This window comes from Cataglyphis hispanica, chromosome 1 (genome assembly GCF_021464435.1).
Source record: "Cataglyphis hispanica isolate Lineage 1 chromosome 1, ULB_Chis1_1.0, whole genome shotgun sequence".
Classification (NCBI taxonomy): Eukaryota; Metazoa; Arthropoda; class Insecta; order Hymenoptera; family Formicidae; genus Cataglyphis; species Cataglyphis hispanica.
In genome coordinates this window covers 2,573,504-2,594,917 of record NC_065954.1, presented here as the reverse complement: position 1 = coordinate 2,594,917, position 21,414 = coordinate 2,573,504, and the positions used below count along the sequence as shown (strand labels likewise).

At 34.1% G+C, this 21,414-nt stretch overlaps 3 protein-coding genes across 3 annotated transcripts; 1 reads left to right on the top strand and 2 right to left on the bottom strand.

The window, feature by feature from the left end:
- Positions 1-2,121: 2,121 nt before the first annotated feature.
- LOC126852653 (uncharacterized) lies at positions 2,122-9,791 on the bottom strand. Its single transcript, XM_050597659.1, is given in 14 exon segments — positions 2,122-3,285; positions 3,287-4,381; positions 4,594-4,736; positions 4,823-5,012; positions 5,074-5,203; positions 5,270-5,463; positions 5,528-5,696; positions 5,790-5,950; positions 6,038-6,234; positions 6,305-6,381; positions 6,463-6,674; positions 6,983-7,218; positions 7,469-7,657; positions 8,079-9,791. Coding segments are annotated over 14 exon segments (5,352 nt in total). The 5' UTR covers positions 9,487-9,791; the 3' UTR covers positions 2,122-2,334.
- Positions 9,792-12,366: 2,575 nt separating this feature from the next.
- Positions 12,367-15,783, top strand: LOC126853030 (probable cytochrome P450 6a13). The gene is made up of 7 exons (XM_050598410.1): positions 12,367-12,664; positions 13,005-13,171; positions 14,053-14,307; positions 14,400-14,565; positions 14,772-14,990; positions 15,250-15,498; positions 15,611-15,783. Exons 1-7 carry the CDS (start codon positions 12,367-12,369, stop codon positions 15,781-15,783), a joined length of 1,527 nt encoding a protein of 508 aa, XP_050454367.1.
- A 371-nt stretch (positions 15,784-16,154) lies between these two features.
- On the bottom strand, positions 16,155-21,366 carry LOC126853548 (aminopeptidase N-like). The gene is made up of 12 exons (XM_050599390.1): positions 21,321-21,366; positions 20,792-21,242; positions 20,108-20,560; positions 19,229-19,403; positions 19,006-19,159; positions 18,832-18,913; positions 18,094-18,491; positions 17,679-17,959; positions 17,209-17,402; positions 16,759-17,031; positions 16,473-16,539; positions 16,155-16,397 (listed from the first exon to the last, which is right to left on the bottom strand). Exons 1-12 carry the CDS (start codon positions 21,364-21,366, stop codon positions 16,266-16,268), a joined length of 2,706 nt encoding a protein of 901 aa, XP_050455347.1. The 3' UTR covers positions 16,155-16,265.
- Between the last annotated feature and the right edge of the window lie 48 nt (positions 21,367-21,414).

Genomic DNA, 21,414 nt, shown 5'->3' with positions numbered 1-21,414 from the left:
GCTTGTAACGCCTCGAGAAGAATCTTCGCGTTCGAACTGCGAGACGCGGAGAGATGCGGAACAGCCGCGATTCTGAACCGCTATCGAATTCTTGGCTTCTGAAGACCCGGGTCGTAGCCCCGGGATCTTGAAGCCTAGAATTTCAAGGGTCCCGTTCCGGGCTTTCGCTCGCGGCCGCGGCAGCATCGTAGTCCAAATTGGTACGAAGTGATCCGTGATAGGTCGTATACCGTTCGCGCTCCAACCGTTTCGGATTCCTCGGACGTTCGGGATCACGTTGACTATGCGATTTTGTGGCTTCATACCCGGGAAAGCGCGGGAACCGGAAGCACTCGTCGGCAGAGATAGAGAGAGAGAGAGAGAGTCTTCGGATTATTCGTATATATTTCACGATCATGAGGATTCCCCGTCACGTAATATCGATTCTCGCACATTTGCTGCCTGATAATATCGGATCTCGTCCCGCGATGCAAAATGTATTTTAATGAAAATCGAGAGATAAATTATTATTCTTAGCCACGTGCGCGTACAAAATTATAACAATTTTATATTTTATATAGACGGTACTAAAACAAGAGAGACGGGCAATAGAGTGGATGAGAGCTTGCCTATGTTTAAATAGAAAAATGAAAAAAAATTGTATGAAAGGAAAACACATATTATATCTGCAAATAATTCGCGAATATTAAAAGATGTTGAATAAAAAAAATATTCGCAAAGCAACAAATTTAAATTCATAAATTAACATTAAAAAAAAACAGAGAATTATCTATAGCCTTCGTTTATCTTCGCGTTTTGTGTGACAGACCAACGCCGGTCTCGATAGAGCGGCGGTTGGTTCAAAGCGATGAAAACCATAACGACTATTATAGACGATCGTAGAACGGAAATAAAATTCACGTGACGCTATAAATTATAAAACATAGATCATCTCGCGTAGATAACGTCCGATCGAGGATCGTTCATCGGTCTGAGCGAGAGAGCGACGAGCTCTTTACGAGATTTTCTCTCATAAAATATATTAGAACTAAGGCAGAGAGAAGGATTCTCTTGTTTAGCCCGCTAAAAGAATGCATTATTTCGCACTTTTACGCAAATAAAAAATGTACATCTTATATTTAAGGCAAATTAATTGCAAATGTCTAGAAAAAGCGCGTTGTTGAGTCTAAATTGCATTAGATAAGAGAAAAGAATTTTATTGATAATGACAATATTTATTCATATATATATATTCATTATTTTTCTATTTTAATTGACATTATGTAATAGCGTTATAGTATATACGTGATATAGTATTCCTGAAATTTTTACATAACGTCTCTGAAACTGTATGTTATAATAAATAGAAGTATATATAGTAAAAGTATATGGAAAATAATATATATAGAATAGATCTATATCTGTACATATACAATAATCAAAATGAATTGTTATTTAATAATTTTTTTTTCCTTTTCTTTCTTCCTCTCTCTCTATCTTAATATAAAACAATTATTAATTATTTTATATTAATAAATTATTAAAGCTATAAAAAGCGACTTTGGTATCCATGTTATATATCCTTGAAGAGTGCCACGTGCATTTTTTGAAATCGATGAGGTGTATAATGTTCTCTTTCTGATAATTACATACATATTAACAGTGTATATATGTACGACTTAATCATGGATACCGGAAACAGCCTCGAAACGCTTCGACCTGAAAGTTCAACTAGGATGAAATACGATGATATCGAAAGCGTCGCTTTATTCCCGTGAAAACTCACATTACTCCAACAAGCGATCGATAGACGACGACAGAAACCAGTACCAATCCATTTATAAGAAATGATTCTTCTTTTTTTCAAAAACACAAAAGTTATCATATGATTTCGATGACAGAATCAGTGCAATATTCCTTTGTTATAAAAGCAACATTGGAAACAATCGTGAAAGCGACATTTTATAAAGTCGTTTTTTTTTTTTGCATTTTAACATTTGGCGTAAGAACCAGAAGAAAAAAAAATACTCATAATTTTATATCCAGAAAACGCTTTGTATATAATAAACACACAATATGTACATAAGAAGCAAAATACTTATCAAAACAATACCAAGAAGAGATATGTGTGCCAACGCAAAATATTTTCTTTATCATTTATTAACTTATAAGGATTAAAATATATAAATCTCGATCGATTTTTTCGTCCTCGTTTCTTTCTTCTCACGCAAAACTGCACAAACTCCGTTGCTCCGAGATTCAATCATTTCCCTCTCCTTCTTCATCTTTGCCTTCGACCAAACTTAAAGGTGAAGTACGATCACTTTCATACACAATTGTCTAAAATGATTTTCATCAGGTTTCCTCCCGTTCCCAATCCAAATTCGCTTCTTCCGACCTTCTCCTCCAGTCAGGCCTGTAAATCTCGTCTTCCTCCTTCTCTTCCTCTTCGCCAGGCCAGTTAAATTTTTCCGAATCTTCGTCGGTCTCAGATTTCGAGCTCTGTCTGTAATCTGCGTAGCGGGGATCTTTGCTATATTCCATCGAAACGGAATCTGTCTCGTCCGTGCCGGATTTCGAGCTGGTTCTGTTATCCTCCGTGTCGGTACTCTTGCCACGCAACAACACAGCTTCCTCGTCGGCCAACGACTCGGTGTCCTCGGACTGTTCGCCGCTGCGTTCGCGTTTAATCAACGTCTCCTTTGTCGTCTGTTTTGTCTCGGACAACTGCTCCTTGGGATCCTTTATAACGTACGCCGAGGAGCCCTCCTCTTCCGATCGGGACTTTTGCATCTGCCAAGCCTTCTTGAAAGGATGTTCCCGCTCCTGCTGGACAAGCTTGGGCCTTTCCGGTAGGAGATACTCGGGATCCTCCTCACTGGCCTGACTTTTCACGATGGATTCCCGCTTGAATAATCCAGTCGGTTTTATTAAAAGATCGTCTTCTTTCTTTATGATGTTCCATCCGGCGCTCGTCAGTTCTTCTTGCGATAATTTCGACAAATCTTGCACAGATTCCCTCTTGCTTTCCTTAGTCAGCACGAAGTTGTAACTGTTAATATCATCTTCTTCTTCCAAGGATGTCTTCTGACTACCGCTAGTGTACGATTGTCTTCTCGAAGTATCCTGACTGCTTTCCTCCTCGCTCAGACTTCCTTCTCGCGAAGGTGGACCTTGCTCGCGATATTCCCTCCGTCGCATGTAAATACCGTTGTCTTCAGGCTCGCTCGGATCCTGGGAGGATCCGAGCTGATCAATCTGCGGTCCAACGCTGACAGTCCACGAGTCCATGTTATCCTCACCAGAGATCGTCTTTCAGCAGAGCTATCTTGCCTTCCGAGGAGGATCTACGTTTTAAGGGTTCCGCGCCGGTTTCGCTTCTCTCCTCGGACAGTGATTCGCGTTGCTGAGTAATCAACTGTTCCATAAACTTTTTTCTTCGTATTCTCAATTCGTGTTCCCAGTCCTCCTCGTTGCTCGTCTTTGTCTCGAAACTTGGAACGCGTTCCGGTTGCGATCTTTCTCGAATCGATGTCTCCTTCTGGCTCTCGGAAGACAACATTCTTCTCGCAACATCCGCCGATCTTGCGAGAGGTGCTTTCATTTGTCGCGGTATTATGTCGTATTGCTCTTTCACAGAGGAATCTTCTTTTCCAACAAATTCCCAAGAACGATAATCGTCCGCTTCCTTCGTCGATGTCTTTCCTCTGGATTCGGATCTTCCGAACAGCCGCAAATCGTCATCGCTCTCTCTTCTGCCATGCTGCTCTTCCTCACTTTCGCTTTCTGTTGATATTATTCTCTTATTATCTTTGGTTCTCGATAGCGAACGCCTGTTGCGTTGGGCAATTTCGTGCTCTCGCTGACCTCTCAGAAATTCAATAACTTCTTCTTCGGAGTCATCCGTCATGTATCTTTGACTATTTACGCTTTTCTTGCTACGCTCTGCGTAGTCTTCCGTGTCTCTGGATAGTTTTCTAGCTGGTACTTTGGCTCTGTTTGAAATCTCTTCGGAATCACGCGTTTCGTGATCGATAAATGACATTCGCCTTCCATTCACTTTCTTCAATATCGGTATATCTACCGTTTCCTCCTCTGTGTCGTGTCCTTCGAGCATAGCCACACCACGTGCTATATCTTTCTGCCAATCCCAACCGGTAGACGTAATCTCGTCATCTTCGAAAGTGTTTGCTTGCTCGACCGCAGTCGTTTTCGCGGCTTCCGCCAGCTCGGTAAAGTTTTTATCCTCGCTTACGATTGTTTTTTCTTCCTTGGAAGCTTCGAGCGTCGAAATGTCTGTGCTTTCCATTATGACACTCTTCACCTCCTGCATCGGAAGATCAAAGAGTAACGTCAAAGCGACTGACACAGCTATCACTATCGCTACTTCCAGAGGATCAATCTGCAAATGTAAGAGTATGTACCCGTTTATATTTCTATCATACATCAAACGACTGTCCGATTCTGAAGTTGACATGAGTGTTAAATCAATCACAAAAATTCGAATAGAGTATTAATGAATGATAATAATCAGAGAAATACATTTAGAATTACAAATGTGTGAGCTACAAGATTAATAAAACAGGGTTTCTTTGCTTTGCCAGTGTGGCTTACTGCTCTGTGAAGTTGAAATTCCGAGGAAAATCTCGTGACCCCGATATTGTAGAAGAACACCGCAAACTGCGTTAGGTACATGGCGTACGATATCCTGCTGAAGATCACCAGCCAATAATTGGAGAGAAAACTGTTGATAAAACCTACGAGTGATCATTCCATCAATGTTCCATCATATTTACATCACCGTCTGATACCGGTTTATAATCAATCGTTTGTTACAACAGACCTCCGTGTTCCGTGAAGCAGGCAAATATTGACCAGCATAGAGCCGCGGCCCATAACACTGGCCCGATTACTGTATAGTGAGCGGCCTCTTCGACATTGTACACGTAATCTCGTCTGGCCTGACGCCAGGGTGAAAATAATGACCATGAACCCAGAAACATTGCAATCGACCAGCCCAAGATCACCAACACCTGCAAATTAGAATGCTATCACGCGATCACGATTACGAAGCACTCCACGAAGGAATAATACCTTATGAATTTTGACGTTCTTCCCGGTGTAATGTAACAGCACGCCAAGGCCGATGCCAAAAACGTATGGCGTCGCTCTGTGCAGCGGCAACGCGTAAGTAAGATTAGCGGTCTTGTAGAGGCGCTTTAACCTGCGATCGAAAATACATTTTACCAAAATGTACGATGCCAAAAAAACTTCAAAAGTGTATACTCACGATATCCCGTGAAAGATGACGAGAGAGAGATAATTGTTCGTTGTCGCTATGTAACGTAGAGTAGCGGACAACAAAACAATGAAGGTTATCAGCAGGACACCGACGAGAGGCTTGTACTGCAGAAAGAAGACCAGGATGGGCGCCAAGAGTGACAGCTGCATATCCAGGGCCAACTGATGCGTGTGCGTGGCGCACTGCGAAAGATATGTTCCATCAACAGATTTAAATTCACTGTCTGTTTCCTCTCGTACGACTCACCATCTCCTCGAACTGAAAAAAGTTCTGCACATATAACAAATTCGTCCAGGCGTTGTGTTTGCAGAGCTCCGCATTCGCCGTGATGACGCTGTTCCATTGCGGGCCCGAACCCACGTGTTCCATAACGAACGCATACCAAAATACCACCGCGAGCAACGCCGGCGAAAGTCTGCGAATGTCAATGGCATAAAATAATTGCGACGCTTTTTTTTTACATGAGCAAAAAATAATTTTTAGTTCATATAGACAGATTGCAACGTGCCTGATAAATCTGGCGATGAAACGGCAAAACCAGCGAATCTCGCCGCGAATCTTCAGCTCCCTCGCCATATTGTAAGCGGTCAGAAGGCCGCTTAGCAATAAAAACGCATCCGTGTAAACCAACGACACTCGCAAGATAGAGCTGGCTGGGTTGTTGGCAATCTAACGTTTAAAATATCATTTATCATTGATTTGATGTCGGTACGTGATAACGCAAAGACGGGACGACTTTCCGCTCGACGATCTTACTTCGGTAAGGGAAGTACGGTTACTAAAAGGTATTCGGGAAATTGTTACAAGCTGGTGAGCAACGTAAAGAGCGATCGTGGCCAGAGCTCTTATTCCGTGAACACAGGTAATATCCGCACCGTCCGTTGTCTCCTTCAATAAGGCTTTAATCGTTCTCCGTAAAGAAAATGACATTATTATCCTCTCAGAATAATTTCCTGCGAAAGAGACACATGTATAATCATGCTGCTCTAAACATGATTCTTGTAATTTATCGAAACTGCCTACCTTTTCCTTGCGTCTCCACGAAATAATCCCTCACAGTTGCCACGATAACGATGCAAACGATCATTGCGTAAAAATACCTATATAATAAATAAAAAAATTAACAAAGTAAATCTTACCGATATTTCTGCTTCTTTAAAATACAATAAAAAGAAACGTACAGAACGCCGATCGTCTCTTTCGAATAAGTTTGAGACTTTTGTTTCACGTAACACATATTAGGATCGACGTCCACCGTAAATTTAATTCCAACAGTTCCATTGTATTCCTCTAAGGCACTTTCTAACGCACGTTCGGCGTCCTTAGCGGAACACGCCGCAGGTAGACACAGTGCCCAATTGACTGTAGTAAATTTCGGAATGAAATGACCTGGCTGCAACATTCAATGAATTAAGCTGAGCTAAAGTTTTTAACTTAAAAGAACAAATTGAATGCCATATGTATCTGATTGTTTTAACGAAATTAAAAGAAATTAATTCAAAAGCAAACTTCTCTAATTTTAGAAGTTCATGAAATAAATACGTATTATATATTTTATTTATAATATTATTATTATATATATCAGAATATTATTATCTATTTTTCAATCTATCTGTACGTTTTATAAAAAAAAATGTAGATAATGTATAATCTTTTAATAGCTTATTTCCCTTATTTCAACTTGAGAGCAAAATCTCTTACGTCGCGCATGCTTGCTCGTATAAAAGCGCGCCCCTGCATAAGATTGACCGGCAACCTCATGTCTGGATGCGAAGCGTGCAGGTCCACAGCAGCCAAGCAATATTTCCCTTGTACTCTTATCGTTCTCTCATCTACTTTAACATGTGCCAACACACCCAAGCATTGATCGTAATCCCCGAGCTGATTCATGTTTCCTCGTAACAAGCCCGACGGAATTTTTGCGCTTGAATCCAACACTGAAAGCAAGATAATTCTTTTTCATCTGATAAAAAATGCGATTTTTTTATAACCAAGAACATTTAAGCCACACAAATATAGAATAAATGTAATTGGAATTTTTGATAAAAAAAAATTTCGATAATGTACATATCTCTCTCAAAAGAAAATTATTGAATTACTGAATACCTTCTGGCTGAAGTGATCATAATGACTTTGGTTCGTCAATTCGAAAATAGAATGAACAGTTATTTCTGTCAATCGACTCACTTTGCAGCGCCCACAACTTGTAACCTCTCAATTGTCGCAGGAATATCTTGCCGTGTTGCTGACACTCGAGATTTTCAACGTTCGTAAAATTTGGCACGAAGGTCGGCACACGCAGAATTGCATCATTCAGTTCGGACAATGTGACAGATGCGTCTGCGCGTTTCCTCGTTGTTGGCTTTGTTTCTTGCTCTAAAAGTATCAATTAATTACAAAAATTTTCCGCAACAAATCATAAATTAGAAATTTCAAGCGCGATCCTATCTGTTTTCAGATAAAGAAATACGTTTTTATAAAAGCATACTTATATAACGTATTTGTGCCATCACGGTGTATTATTTTTATATATGTATAAAAAAAGAGATTATCGCCTGGAAGAAATGAAAAATGTTTTCAATTAATTATTCCAAAATAAACAAACCAAAATTTCTATGAATAAAAGAAAATTCAGCAACGAATAAAAGGATTACACGGCTCTGTTGGATATTACTTTAGTTAGATTATTATAATACTTAAGTTACTACATTGGCGCCTATTTATCTGAAAAGAGATTATAAGCATCTTTAGACAAACTCGCGCTTTTCATATTGAACCATTTTCATATAATACTCACTCTCCACTTGCGAAACTTCTCTCGACGGCTTCGAAGTTGCTTTTGCTGTTACTTTTTTGACATCCGTCTTTTCCGGTTGTTTCAACACCTGCTCCTTGATCCTCGGTGCAGGTGTTGAAGTTTCCGGTTTTACGCGCGCCTTCAATTTTTCGTCTGCTACTTTTGTTGCAGTTTTAGACACTTCGGCCTTAGGCTGAGAAGTAGTCTTAACCGATTCAACTTTTTTTTTACTTTCAGATAATTTTCCGGTACCTTCAACTGATTTTTGCGTAACCTCGATTGATTTCTTTGCGCTCTCGACAGGTTTCTTCGTGTTTTCGATTAATTCAAGTTTCTTCGTGCTTTCGGTTGTCTTTTTTACGCTCTCAACTGCCGACTTTGTGACATTAATCGGTGTTTTATCTTCATGTTTCGACTTTTCCATATCGCGTTTGCTAAGTAAAATATTAGTTTTGTCTTTATCAGCGTGCCTTACTTTTTCCAACTTTCTAGGTGATGGAACGGTTTCTTTTATGTCATCTTTACTTTTATCTTTATCTTCGTCACTTTGCAGAATCTGAATTTTATTCTGTTTTTTATTTGATACATCAAATTGTTTCTTAAGTGGTTCTATGACTTTTCGTCGATCTGTCTTGGCTATTACTCTCTCTTCTTCTTCTTCTTCATTTTCCTCATCATTATCAACTTTGCTTTTACTATATTTTATCGATTTAGTTTTAATTGTTTTAGTTTCTTCTACTCGTATTTTTAAATTTTTCTTAAGAATCTTTTTGTTATCCTCATCATCATCTACGTTGTTATCATCATCATCATCATCCTCGTTTTCACTTTCATTATCATCGTCTTTATAAACAATAGTTTTTTTCAATTTCTCTTCCTTACTCTCAGCACCTCGATCTGATTGTTCGATCTCGGATGCTCTTTCTTCCTCTTCCTCGTCCTCATCTGTTCTATCCGTTTGATCTCTCTCAAAATCTTCCATCGATCCTTCATCCTCCTCTATTTCCTCTTCCACTTCCACTATCGTATCTCCATCATCATCGACCTCGACACTTTCTGTCTTGAAATTTTTTGGTGTAAGTTTGATCGCATCCTTGTCTCTCGGATGTTCCGTGGTCCGAATCTTCTCCGTTCCAACACCTCGACTTGACGTCGACTCGACAGGTGGTTTCCGGTCACCAGCAGTACTTCGCGACGTTGTGCTCTCGTGCCATTTCCGAGCCAAGTGCATTGGTTTCCCGATTGTTGTCGTTTTGTCCGGGCAGGCTCTGTCATGCGTGGGGACACAGACGACCGAGTGCGAGGTTTGCGGCGCGAGATCGCGAATTCGGAAGCCGTAGCAGGTGGCGTAGAGTAACACCATGAGACCCAGCAACGCGATGAACTTGCCCGGAAGGGCGATAGCCATGATAAAGCGACCTTCGCATGGAAATGGCGAAGATTGGCCTCGCCGCGCGCGAGGCTCGATCTGTGACGATGACGACGATAACGACGTCAGTTGTCGGTTGAAGTGCAACAGCCACCTTCAAAGAGCCCGTTTAAGAGTCCCGCGCCTCTTCTTCTAATCCACAGCTTTTCCTTTCGCGATCGAGAAAGAAGAATCGAATTATCGACGATCTCGTCGCGCTGATCGCTTTCCGACGTGGCGAGATCCCGGGCCACCACGTCCACAGCCGGCCGTGCCTTCGAGAAAATTAGAGCGCATGGCATCGGCCCAAGCAGCTAGGAGTTTTATTTAGCATCAAGTTTTCGAGGCAGTCGACCGCCGCCGTGGCGGCGGCAGAAGCAGCCTCTTCCACGTCGCAGCTGCGACTGCGTCGAATCTACCGGAACCGGTTCATACGAATCTCTTATTACGCAAGATAGGAAAACTTATTAACTTGAATTTTCACATGTAATTCTGCAATATGTCTGCGGCTTGATTTCATATTTTGTAGACGCGAGACAGTAAGCTTTACTGTTTTATAATTTTTACAATTTAAAAAGCAACGTAGTTGAAAAAGAATCTTGCGCCATATCGAGCTTAATGCTTTAAATTTCAATAGCTTCGTAAGTCGATAGTTAATGTCATTGAGAATTTAAATTTGCAATTATTTTTGAATTCTAGATATATTTGTGAATATTATCTGAGAAAGAAAGATAAAGATATGTACATGTCTGCAAACCTTGAGATATTTATTATGATAACAATGATAATAAATCAATTTACATTCTTCTGATATGGGACACATCAAAATGTAGGACGTATAATAATAGAATTTATAACAAAACAAAATTTAATTGAAATAAAACATCTACGAATACGAAAAATCAAGAATTCAAATTCAAATATAAAAAAAAAAACTTACAAAAATCTTGATTAAAAACTTATGTTTAAAGTTTTTATTATTGATTTTCGTCAGTTATAATTGCAATTAAATGTAGTAGTAAGTATAGTCTTACATTCTTTGAGGGACTAATAATAAAAGTTAAATGCGATTTTCGATATGCGTAGAGGTGATTGTATTTGAATAAACACAATTACACTTGGTGATTGCAATTATTTATTCATAATCCTATTTAAATCATGGTGTGTAGTGGTAAGCGAATATGCTGATCCGGCTTACCTTGAATTTACTGAATATCAACGGACAACAGTGGCGAAAATTCACACTGACTGATATGAAGTCCATCATATATTTGAATAAATCAGAAAATTTAAGGTACCTTAGATTATACATTTTTCTCTCTTGACATAATATTTTTAGCAGAGAGGCAGAAAGAGAGAGAAAGAAAAAAAAACATATCTATTTTACAAGTTTTTTTGAAAAATATAAAATATATTCTATAGTAAAATATTAAACAATAAATATATACGTATATAGTTAATAATTTAGAAAAATAACGTAATCGTATTATTACATTCATTTTTTATCTATATGATATTTTTATTCTGTTTTATATATTTGCAATTATTTAATGCAGTTAATACACCCAAATAACGTATTAATTTATTAATATTATTGTAAGTAAACAGAAAGAGAAAGAAAGTGAGATATATGACACAAATATCGCAGTTTTATATACATATGATTAATATTTATTTATAACGTTAATAAAAAAAATAACTTGCGCCTTTCATTAGCGGCAAGAGTTAAGAATAGTATAATATATGTATGTTCGCAAAATTCACCACGTATCGAACAAATCGCGAAACATTTCCAGCTACAAAATTCAGTCGCTTTAGTAACAATCTGTAAGATCAATAGTCGCCCAGTTATCAGCAGATGGCCATTAATCTATGTAAGATAATTCTCAATTTTAATGTTCACAAATAATTATTAAATAATTTCATGATTGTTTCACATCCACTGTACAGCTTTGATTTAGTGTCATCGGACTCATGATTGCTCCAAAGTTCAAAAAGAAGTTAAAACGTTAATATTTTACGTCTGATACCAAAATTCAAGCTGCTCTGCACAAATGGATTAAAAGTAAATCTTATGAAAGTTTTTTTCAACGACGGAATGAGAAAAGATAGAGGGTCAGAAAAATATGTTACATTAATTGGTGTGATTACGTTGAATAATAAATATGTAACTTTAAAGCTGAGTAAATTTATTTTGATACCAGTTTATTATTTTATTTTATTCCAACATTTTTATAGAAACGGGGACATTATTTATCTACATCTCAAACAATCTATATATATAAATATCAATGATGTGGTGATAAGAAGAGAAAAAAGAAGGATATCTTTATCTTATTCAATTAAAATAAGAAGAAATTTCTCATTAGGAGAGACCTTGATCTCAAAATCAGACTTATGTATATTGATTATGAAAGAGTATATAATATTCTCTGCATGTACAGTTTCTCTGCAATTTACAGTTGTTCGCGCATCTCTCAAATCTCGAAATATTTCTCGAAAAAATAAGGCTACCAATATACCTATAATTCAAAAACTTCAATTAAAACTGCACGTGAAAAAATAAGTATAACCAAAGTATATCAACGTTTAATTATTCTTATTGTAACTTCGAATTTATTATAAGTTTTTTAACATATGTGTCTATTTATAAATCTGATATAAAACATGTGCAGAATTTTGATAAATTATTTAATATTTGATATAAAATATGTATATATGTAATATATTGTGTTTATTTATAAAATAAATCTTTTATTTCGTTTAACTTTTTATTAAGTAGTTATCTGTAAAATTAATTTAATAATTTCTATACATTTCAGAAAATTAATGATAAATAATATTTTGCAATATTAATCCGTTACTGTATGTATGCCAAAAATGGTTTTATTATTACTGCTGGTCACATCGTGCATCTTACTAATGTATTACTATTGGACAAGACTTAATACCTACTGGTTAAGAAGAAACGTTCCTTGTCCTAAATTTTCGTTTTTCAAGAATAATCGAAATGCATCATTACTAAAGATTACAATCGGTGAAAATCTTCAGACGATATACAGAAAATACAAAGGATATCCGTTCGTCGGTATATACGAACTCGCAACACCGGTTCTTCTGTTGAGAGATCCAAAATTAATTAAATGTGTCCTCGTGAAAGATTTTTCTTGCTTTCAGAGTAAGTCGCTATCTTTTTACAATCACAAAACTCTCTCCTCTTAACTTTATTAACTCATTAAACTTACTTTTTAATATAAAAGTATTTTTATCCAAGCTATTTTATTAGCTATATTTAGAATTTTGTCATTGCAGTCTAATTAACTTCCCGAAATTAATTCTTTTTGTAACTATTTTTATATAACTAATTTTTTTTTTTTTTTATTTACGATCAAATACAAGCCTTAAATTTTTAAGCAATGAATGAGATTTTAATGCGATTTTTCCTTGCGGTGATTGTATTCTAATGAACACAATTACTTGGTAATTGCAATTATTTATACATATATAATTTTTTTTAGGTCGTGGCATAGTGATAAATGAACACGTTGATCCGCTTAGCGCGCATTTAATTAGTCTCAACGGACAAAGGTGGCGAAAATTACGCACGAAGCTCACATCAGCCTTTACAACCAATAAAATTCGACACGTATTTGAATTGATCAACGAAGTATCAGAAAAATTTAAGGTATTTTATATTTTTATTTCTTATATATTTCCTACTATTTGCAAAATATTTTTAGCAAAATATCTCTGTTTTATTAAAGTTCCTTAGAAACATATAATTAATACTAAAATATAAATATATAATAAATAAGGTAAAAAAAAATAATGATTATACATGCCTTCGTATTATTATTACACATCTGTACACATTATTTATATTTGAAAAATAATCTTTTAAAGAAGAATATGTTGCATTCAAATTTGAACTTGTTTCTCAATATATTATATTAATAATATGTGATAATACTTTATTTGAATCTTTAAAAGATATCTTTATTCAAAGCAAATTCTGAAACAAAACTAAACTATATTTGTCAAAGAATATAACAATATATCAAATTATAAGTTAAACATTTCAAAAAAACTTTTAATTTGTTTTTTTTTTTTTAGTAGATGATTTAAAACAATATGCAGAACATATTCAAGAGAAAACAATATTTGGCATTATATTAAAAACAGCTATTTATCATTTAGAGTTAAAATTTTTTTCTTTTTTTTATTCTCTTTTAATTATAGAAACTAAATAATTTATTTAATTTAGTGATCAAGCGTTTGCTCTAATTGTAAAAATATTTTACTTGAACAAAAATTTATTCCAGATATATAACATAAAAGTTTTGTAATTATATACTAATTTAAAATTTATATCCGCGGTATTAATTTATAAAATATAAAGCGTCTTCGGAAATTATGAATGCACCAAATAAAATTCTTCTAAAAAATTAGAGAAAAAAATTATTTTAATGCATTGTTCCTAAAACGTATTCTGACTACAAAGACAATATTGTCATGCAATATTTGTTAAATTATAAATCTTGTACTAATAGTAACTGTCTGGTTTAGCAATTTGTAGCTCAATACGCAAACAATGAAGAACCCGTTGAAATGCGAAATCTTACTGCCAAGTTTACCAGCGAGATCATTGCAACCTGTTTCTTCGGACTCAAAATTAATGCGATACAAAATCGTGATTCCGAATTTCAAAAAATGTGTAAGAAGGTCGTGGATCCGTCATTAGAGATGGCAATGAAGAGATATATACGCGATTACATGCCCGGAATATTCAAATGGTTTTCGATCTGCTTAATACCTCGGGATGTAATGTATCGATTTTTTTATATTACTATAAGTAAATAACAAGAAAGAAAAATGTTATAATTTATTATTTGTTGCATTTCTCTCTTATAAAGGTTACCGCCTACTTCACGAAGATAGTGAAAGAAATAATTACACACAGGCAATTGAATAATGTAACACGAAATGATATTATGCAAACTTTGATAGACTTAAAATATAAGGAAACAAAGGTGGAAGATGCGCTAGCCCAAAACGAGGCATCCGAATCTAATGATATAGGTATCAGAAAAACATTTCATTTTGCGTAGCATTAGTATGCATAACATTAGTAGAAAAAGCTAAGTTTTTATAAATTTAAACATAAAGTAATTAGACTTTCAAAAATATGCATATATATATATTAATTAATTTGTTTATATATTTCTGCAAATTATTAATTTGCAATTTATATAAAAATATCGATTATGTCATTTTACATGTTTCAGTCATCGATGACAAGGTCATCGCAGCCCAGGCTTTTATATTTTTTCTAGCTGGCTTTGATACCACATCATTGACTATGTCCTTCGCTCTGTATGAGTTGGCTGCTAATCCTAAAATTCAAGAAAAGTTGTACGACGAAATCCGAGCCGCTTACGAAAAGCACGGCTGTCTGTCTTACGATAGTATATCTGAAATGAAATATCTTGATTGCGTTGTTCGCGGTAAGTTTTTACCTGAATAAAAATTCCCGTGATTAAATAGCATAACGTAAATATATATGTGTGTATGTGTCTGCACAATTCAGTTACTTCAATAACAATTAGTGAAATCAATGGTCACTTAGTTATGCTAATTTAAGATAATTCTTGGTTTTAATGTTTACAAATTTTTTTATAAAAATTATTGCAAAAGATAAAAGAAAATATAAGAAGATATTAATGAATAAGCATTGCCAATTTTTACAAAATGCTATACTTTTAGAAACACTTAGGAAGTATCCGCCCGTTGGTGCAACACAAAGAATCTGCGCAGAATCGTACAAAATTCCCGATTCGGACGTTATTTTAGAAAAAGGTACAAAAGTTCTCGTACCTATTTATGCAATCCATCATGATCCGCTTTATTATAAAAATCCAAATGCATTTGATCCGAACCGATTTATTGACGAGAATAAGAAGCACGATAATGACACATATTTACCTTTTGGCAAGGGACCACGAATCTGTATTGGTAATATATTTAATATATGCAAAAATTTAATATATGTATATTTGTTTCATATTATATAAAGTTATTAATAGTATATGCTTTTCATATAATTTTTTATTTTTATTATAAACAGGAATGAAGTTTGCTTATATCCAAACAAAAATAGGTATCGTTACTTTTGTAGCGAATTATAAAGTGGAACTAAGTGAGAAGACTACTATTCCATTAGAATTTGAACCGACTACTTTTACGTTGACAAGTAAATCGGGGATATGGTTGAAAATTTTTCGTCGTTTACAAGAATAAAAAATTGAGTTATTCAAGTAATTAATAAAAATATCTTAACAAATATATCTTAACAGATGTATCGAGAAAGATTAATGAAGAACTGTTTTTTAGTATTGTTCATATTAGAATAATTTGTGTAGATACATATAAGAAATTTTAATTAATTCAGTTTTAAATAAATAAATAAATCTACATATATATCTATATACTTAAACTACTTATGTCAAATATGTTAATTAAAATAGTTACAATAGACTTGTATCGATACAAAATAATGCGCAGCATGCCAAGATAATCAATCAGCATTGAAAAAAAGGCAAAAATACTTGCGAGTATCGATTTAACATCCTTTTTTAAGAGTGGACAAAATACGAGTTTCAGGTTTATAATTATTATACACTAACACACTTTATTATTGTTTATAATATTTTCATATTGGCACATTCATTTATTAAACATAAATTTTATTTATTCCTGATATGTCATTATTTATTGTAACATTATAAGAATTGATTATTTTCGAGAACACTGCGAACTTTCGCCAAGTCATCGTTCATTTTGGTTAATTTTTTTAGCCTATTGTCTAAATAATCGCTTATGTCGAGTCCACGTTGTTCGGCAAAAGCTTTTATCTGTAACAAGATTATTTCAAAAAATTGCAGTTACCTATTACATAGAAAAAAAAACATATTATAATATTATTTTACCTTTTCAATGTGATCTTCTTCAATACTCATCATAATAATGTCGTTCAGGCTATGTCGATCATATTGGCTATTATAAAATATATATCATTTAACATTGCTTTAAAATAATTATTAAACGTAATTTTTATTATGTTTATCTCTAATAAATAATAATATTTATTTCTACATTTAAATATTTTGCTTTGTACAATTATATCATACAACACAGTACATGTACTTGTCAGCAAGAGGAAGACAAAGTATACATTTAAAGAATATTGATTACACAAAAAGAAAAGTTACTTACTCTGCGACAATCTGGTCGAAATGTTTTATGAAGAAATCAATTGCCGTATTTACATTTGGCAAATTCTCAAGCATATTTTTAAAGAGATAATAATATTTATTTGTTTCCTTTGTAAAGTTTAAATGCTTTTCTATGATGTCGAAATTTTCTGAACAACCAAGGAACTTGTAATGACTCGTTGATGTTTCGTTTCCTCTCTGCAGAAACTGATTCCAGATAGATTCATTTGCTTGTATCAAGCCAAAGCAGATAAATTCTTGACCAGATGAAATTCTAATACGAAAGTAAAACAAAAATATTTAAGAAATTTGTTTAAAAAAATTTTTTATTAAATATATAAAAAGTCGTGCATTAAATATTACTTTTATCTTGTTTTATTTTTTTTTTTTTTTGTAGTAAAATGCGATAAATTTATTTGTCGTATTCGTATATCTTAGTAATTGAACTCACTTGTTTGTAATTGGATCTTCCACATATGCAAGTAATTTAGCTGTAGCTTCCTCTCGGCATTTCGGATGTGTGTTATATAAACAAGCAATTTTATTGAAGTCTAATCTAATTTTTGTAGTCATCAAATCGTCATTAGGATGATCATTGAAACCCATTCTTTCACATAATTTATGCGTCAAGTTGAAGAAATATGGCTTAAAAACATTTTATAATGATCAAGTAACGCGCATATTAAAAATGCGGTAACTTAGAGTTTGAGATATATTAATTTTCTTTCTAATAATTGCTTTAATTGATGAATGTTTAATTTGTAAAAATCAATCACAAAATTAAAAAATATTAATATTTTATTTTCTCTCGATATTTTAATATTTTTTTTCTCTCTACTTTTTATTTTATTTTTTCTTTCTATTAAATTTTAATTTGTATAATTAATCAATTTTAATAATATTGTGTGAAATGTATCTTACTTTAAAAATCGCGGCTCCTTGGGGCATCCACAAGTAATCGAGTAACAATTGATTAATGATTCGGAATACTGGATACCATGGGGCGGGATCGCTTTCGCGTGACAAATACTTTATAATCTCGAGAAAAGTAACAGAATCAAGCTGTTCGGTCATCAGCATATCATAAGCATCATCGATGATTTGTGCACGATTCAGAATTGGAATTTTGTCGTAATCGTCGGAATTAAGGAAAGCGGCAATTCGTTTCCAATTGATTACATCATAATTCACGCGATAATAACCTGTTCAGAATAAGAGAACAACTAAATATGTAATGTACATGTAGTGGAGTAACTTATAATATTTCAGAATTTGCTATCGTGCAAATGTTGAATAAATTCTTTAATTGTATATCTTATATCGCGACGATACTTACCTGTTAATTGCTTATTTACAATAATCCAGTCATCAACATCCACTCCTTCGATCGTTACACTCTCGTCCTGAGGTTTTAACCAATGAGTGGCCAGCGTTGATAAAGAATTTAAGTTACTTTGTGTCAAATAGTTTAACGGAATCCACCACGCGTCATTTCTTTCATTGTCAGTTCTTTCAATGTCATCAGATTGTGAGAATTTAACTCTCATATGTTGTGTCGCCTTAATCTCACTTGTATTATAATCTCGATGTATTGTCACGACAGGATATGCTGCCTGATTGAACCAAGTATCCATTACTTCTTTTACCTTAAAATCATCGTGCGGTACGTTTGACTCATCGAGAGCATCTTGTAATGCTTTCCATAAATCATCTGGCGTAGCAATGCTATATTCACTGAAATTTAATAATGTATACAATATATGTGTAAGCGTACTTTATAATGACAATTGATAGATTCTCTATTTATTTTTGCAGTTTAATATATTTGTTCAAAATTTAAGAAAATTAATACATATAAATTTATTTTTTTTTTTAACTTTAGAATTAATTTTTTAAAAAAACTCAGATATACTAAATTTTTCAATCACTGACCTGCGATTAAATACGCAAAATAAGTTTAATACTATTCGAACTCGGTGAAATTATTGAATTTTTTTTACATCTGTTAATATAGATTTGCTGTTATTTAAAAAATTATTTAAATAATTATAAAAATTTAAAAAATTATACTAACTGCGCTTGAAGATATTTTATCAAACCTTTTCGAAACACGTCTTCCGTCAAGACATGTGATATCATTCGCAATAAAATAGCAGCTAAAAGATGAGAAACAAAATTTATAATTATTCTTTGCAAATAACTAATTATATGCATGTAGTTAAATAAATATATTTAGAAAATAGCTTACATTTTACATATGTGTTGGCAGAGTAAGCGTAATAGATATTGAAATTATTAGTAATGTTTATGTTGATCGGCTTAGAATGAAAAGAATCCCCAAGCAACATTAATTGTTCCTCTTGCACTACAAATAAGTCCATCAATCTCCATTCTTTGATAAACTGAGAAAAACAATTTAGTTAAAAAAAAAAATTAATACAATATATTTTGATCGTGCAATCTATCAATACCTTGTCTGTTATGTAGTACTTTAGATAAGTCGATGTGCCCTCGCTCAACCAAAGGTAATTCCACCAAGCCGGGCTGACTAAATTTCCAAACCATTGATGCGCCAACTCGTGAGTGATTGTCATGGTGTTCATAGATTTCGAGAGTAAGGTCTCGTCTTCAAGAAGTACATGTTGCCTTAAAATTTTCGGATATTTATATATTAAAAAATTATTTATATATTAGAAAAATGATTATATGATATGATATACATATAATATTATATCGCGATATAGTAAAGCGACAAATATAATTTTCAGGAGATATTTTGCAATACAAATGCACTAATCAAGAAATGATTTAATCTACGTAAAAAATAATTTTTATTTTTCCTTTTTTTTTAATTTTAACAAATTAATGAAATTTTTGTGATTGAAGCCAAACATAATTCTCACAATTTTCAGTTAATGACATAATAAAAATTTTTGTTATGCAATATATAATTGTTATGCAATATTATAATTGTAACCTTTTTAAATCCTGTCATGTTTCGTGTAATTTGCTGCAAGTCTCATTTATTTTTTTAATAATCCATTAAAATTATTTACAAAAAAAGAAAAAATTAAGAATACAAACACTTTACTTTTTTTATTATATTAAGAAAAAATATTAATTGATTAATTATTATTAATATCATATTAAATAATTTTAAATAATCAAATTTATTTTTTTTACTATTTTTTCAAAAAAAGAAAAAAAAGAACAGTTTTTTTACAACTCTAATTATTATACATGAAGAGATATCTCCTCGATTTAATCATAATCATACGAGTATTTATTTCCTTCGTTTTTAAGGAATAATTAATTATCTTCTCTAACGAGTATAAGAGATGTGTACTCACGCATAGGCAATCATGCCCCAATTTTCAGTGGCACGGCTCGAATAATGGGGAACGGCAACATGATCCATTTTCGGCACACCAACAGTGCTGTTGGTGAACTTCTCGAGCTCGCGCGTTGCCTTCTCGGCGATATCGAGAGGATACGCGGCGTGACGAAGAAGATGTCTCGGGCCCCATATTTTCATGGTACCGTCCAGATTGGAGACATAATCGTAATCGGCGATCACGAATCCCAGCAGATTGGTGGACATGATGGGCGTCGTTTCGAAGTACGTCCACAATTTTCCGTCGACCGGATCGACCTCCGACAGTGCGGACGGCATGTTCGATAACGCCGTGTAATTAGGATAGTGCTTTATGGAAAATTTGAAGGTCGCTTTTATGGCGGGCTCATCCCAGCACGGAAATGCCTGTCGCGCGGAGATTGGTTGGAAATGCGTTGCTGCCAACCACCTGTAAATTCATTGTAATTTGCTTCAACGCGCGAATAATCATTGCGAGGAAGCATCAGATCGTTATAAACGTTTTAGAGTAATTTAAAACAATGATATATTATCAGCTGTTTTATTAATTGATTTAATTGATTTATTTTATAATATATTATTTATATCACATCTTTTTCCCTTATTAACTTTATTTCTACGTATAAATCTACGTATAAATCTCTTATTAACAATTACTTACACTTTGCGACCTTCGTTATCAGTATAGAAGCTTCTGTAGAACCCATGTATGTACATAATCACACCCTCGAATTTCAGATATAACTTGTAAGTTCCAGGATCTAATCGTTCCTCGAATCGTATAGTCAAAATTTGAGTGTCATTGTTATATTCATGCTCTTTTGGAATGTAATTCTGTGCAGCATTTACATCGTCATTTCCTTTGCGAGTTAATCTCGTCAGCAATTCATCTATCATTAATTGTTCGGTGTGCAATGCGATCTTGTTTGTCGGTTTGACCACCTCAATATCAATGTCCACTTCACCATTGAAGGTGAAGTTACCTTCCACAATATGAGGTATTAATCTTATATCGTAATGAATCGGTACGACTTCTTTTGGTAGTCGATATATATTTTCTCCCACTTCTGTATTATTCACTTCATTATCTTGAAGAGGAACACTCCGGCCTGCTGCAAGGAATAGGGCTATCGTAAACAGACTCTTGATGACAGTCATAGCGTGAGGAGCTAATTTATACAACTATGTACCATGCAATTCGTTCAGCAAGACTGACGCAAAGCAATCTTCTTGCATACTGATATTTGGAATATGTATATGCCGCATTTATAAGGAAACAGTTTC

Bases quoted from the DNA above. Each gene is read 5' to 3' on its own strand.
- LOC126853548 (XM_050599390.1), bottom strand. From the start codon at position 21,366: ATGCAAGAAGATTGCTTTGCGTCAGTCTTGCTGAACGAATTGCATG. The intron at 21,243-21,320 runs GTACATAGTTGT...TATTCCTTGCAG, and splicing joins CTTGCTGAACGAATTGCATG to CAGGCCGGAGTGTTCCTCTT. The intron at 18,914-19,005 runs GTAAGCTATTTT...CTCATCTTTTAG, and splicing joins TGCCAACACATATGTAAAAT to CTGCTATTTTATTGCGAATG.
- LOC126853030 (XM_050598410.1), top strand. From the start codon at position 12,367: ATGGTTTTATTATTACTGCTGGTCACATCGTGCATCTTACTAATGTAT. The intron at 12,665-13,004 runs GTAAGTCGCTAT...AATTTTTTTTAG, and splicing joins AGATTTTTCTTGCTTTCAGA to GTCGTGGCATAGTGATAAAT. The intron at 14,566-14,771 runs GTATCAGAAAAA...TACATGTTTCAG, and splicing joins ATCCGAATCTAATGATATAG to TCATCGATGACAAGGTCATC.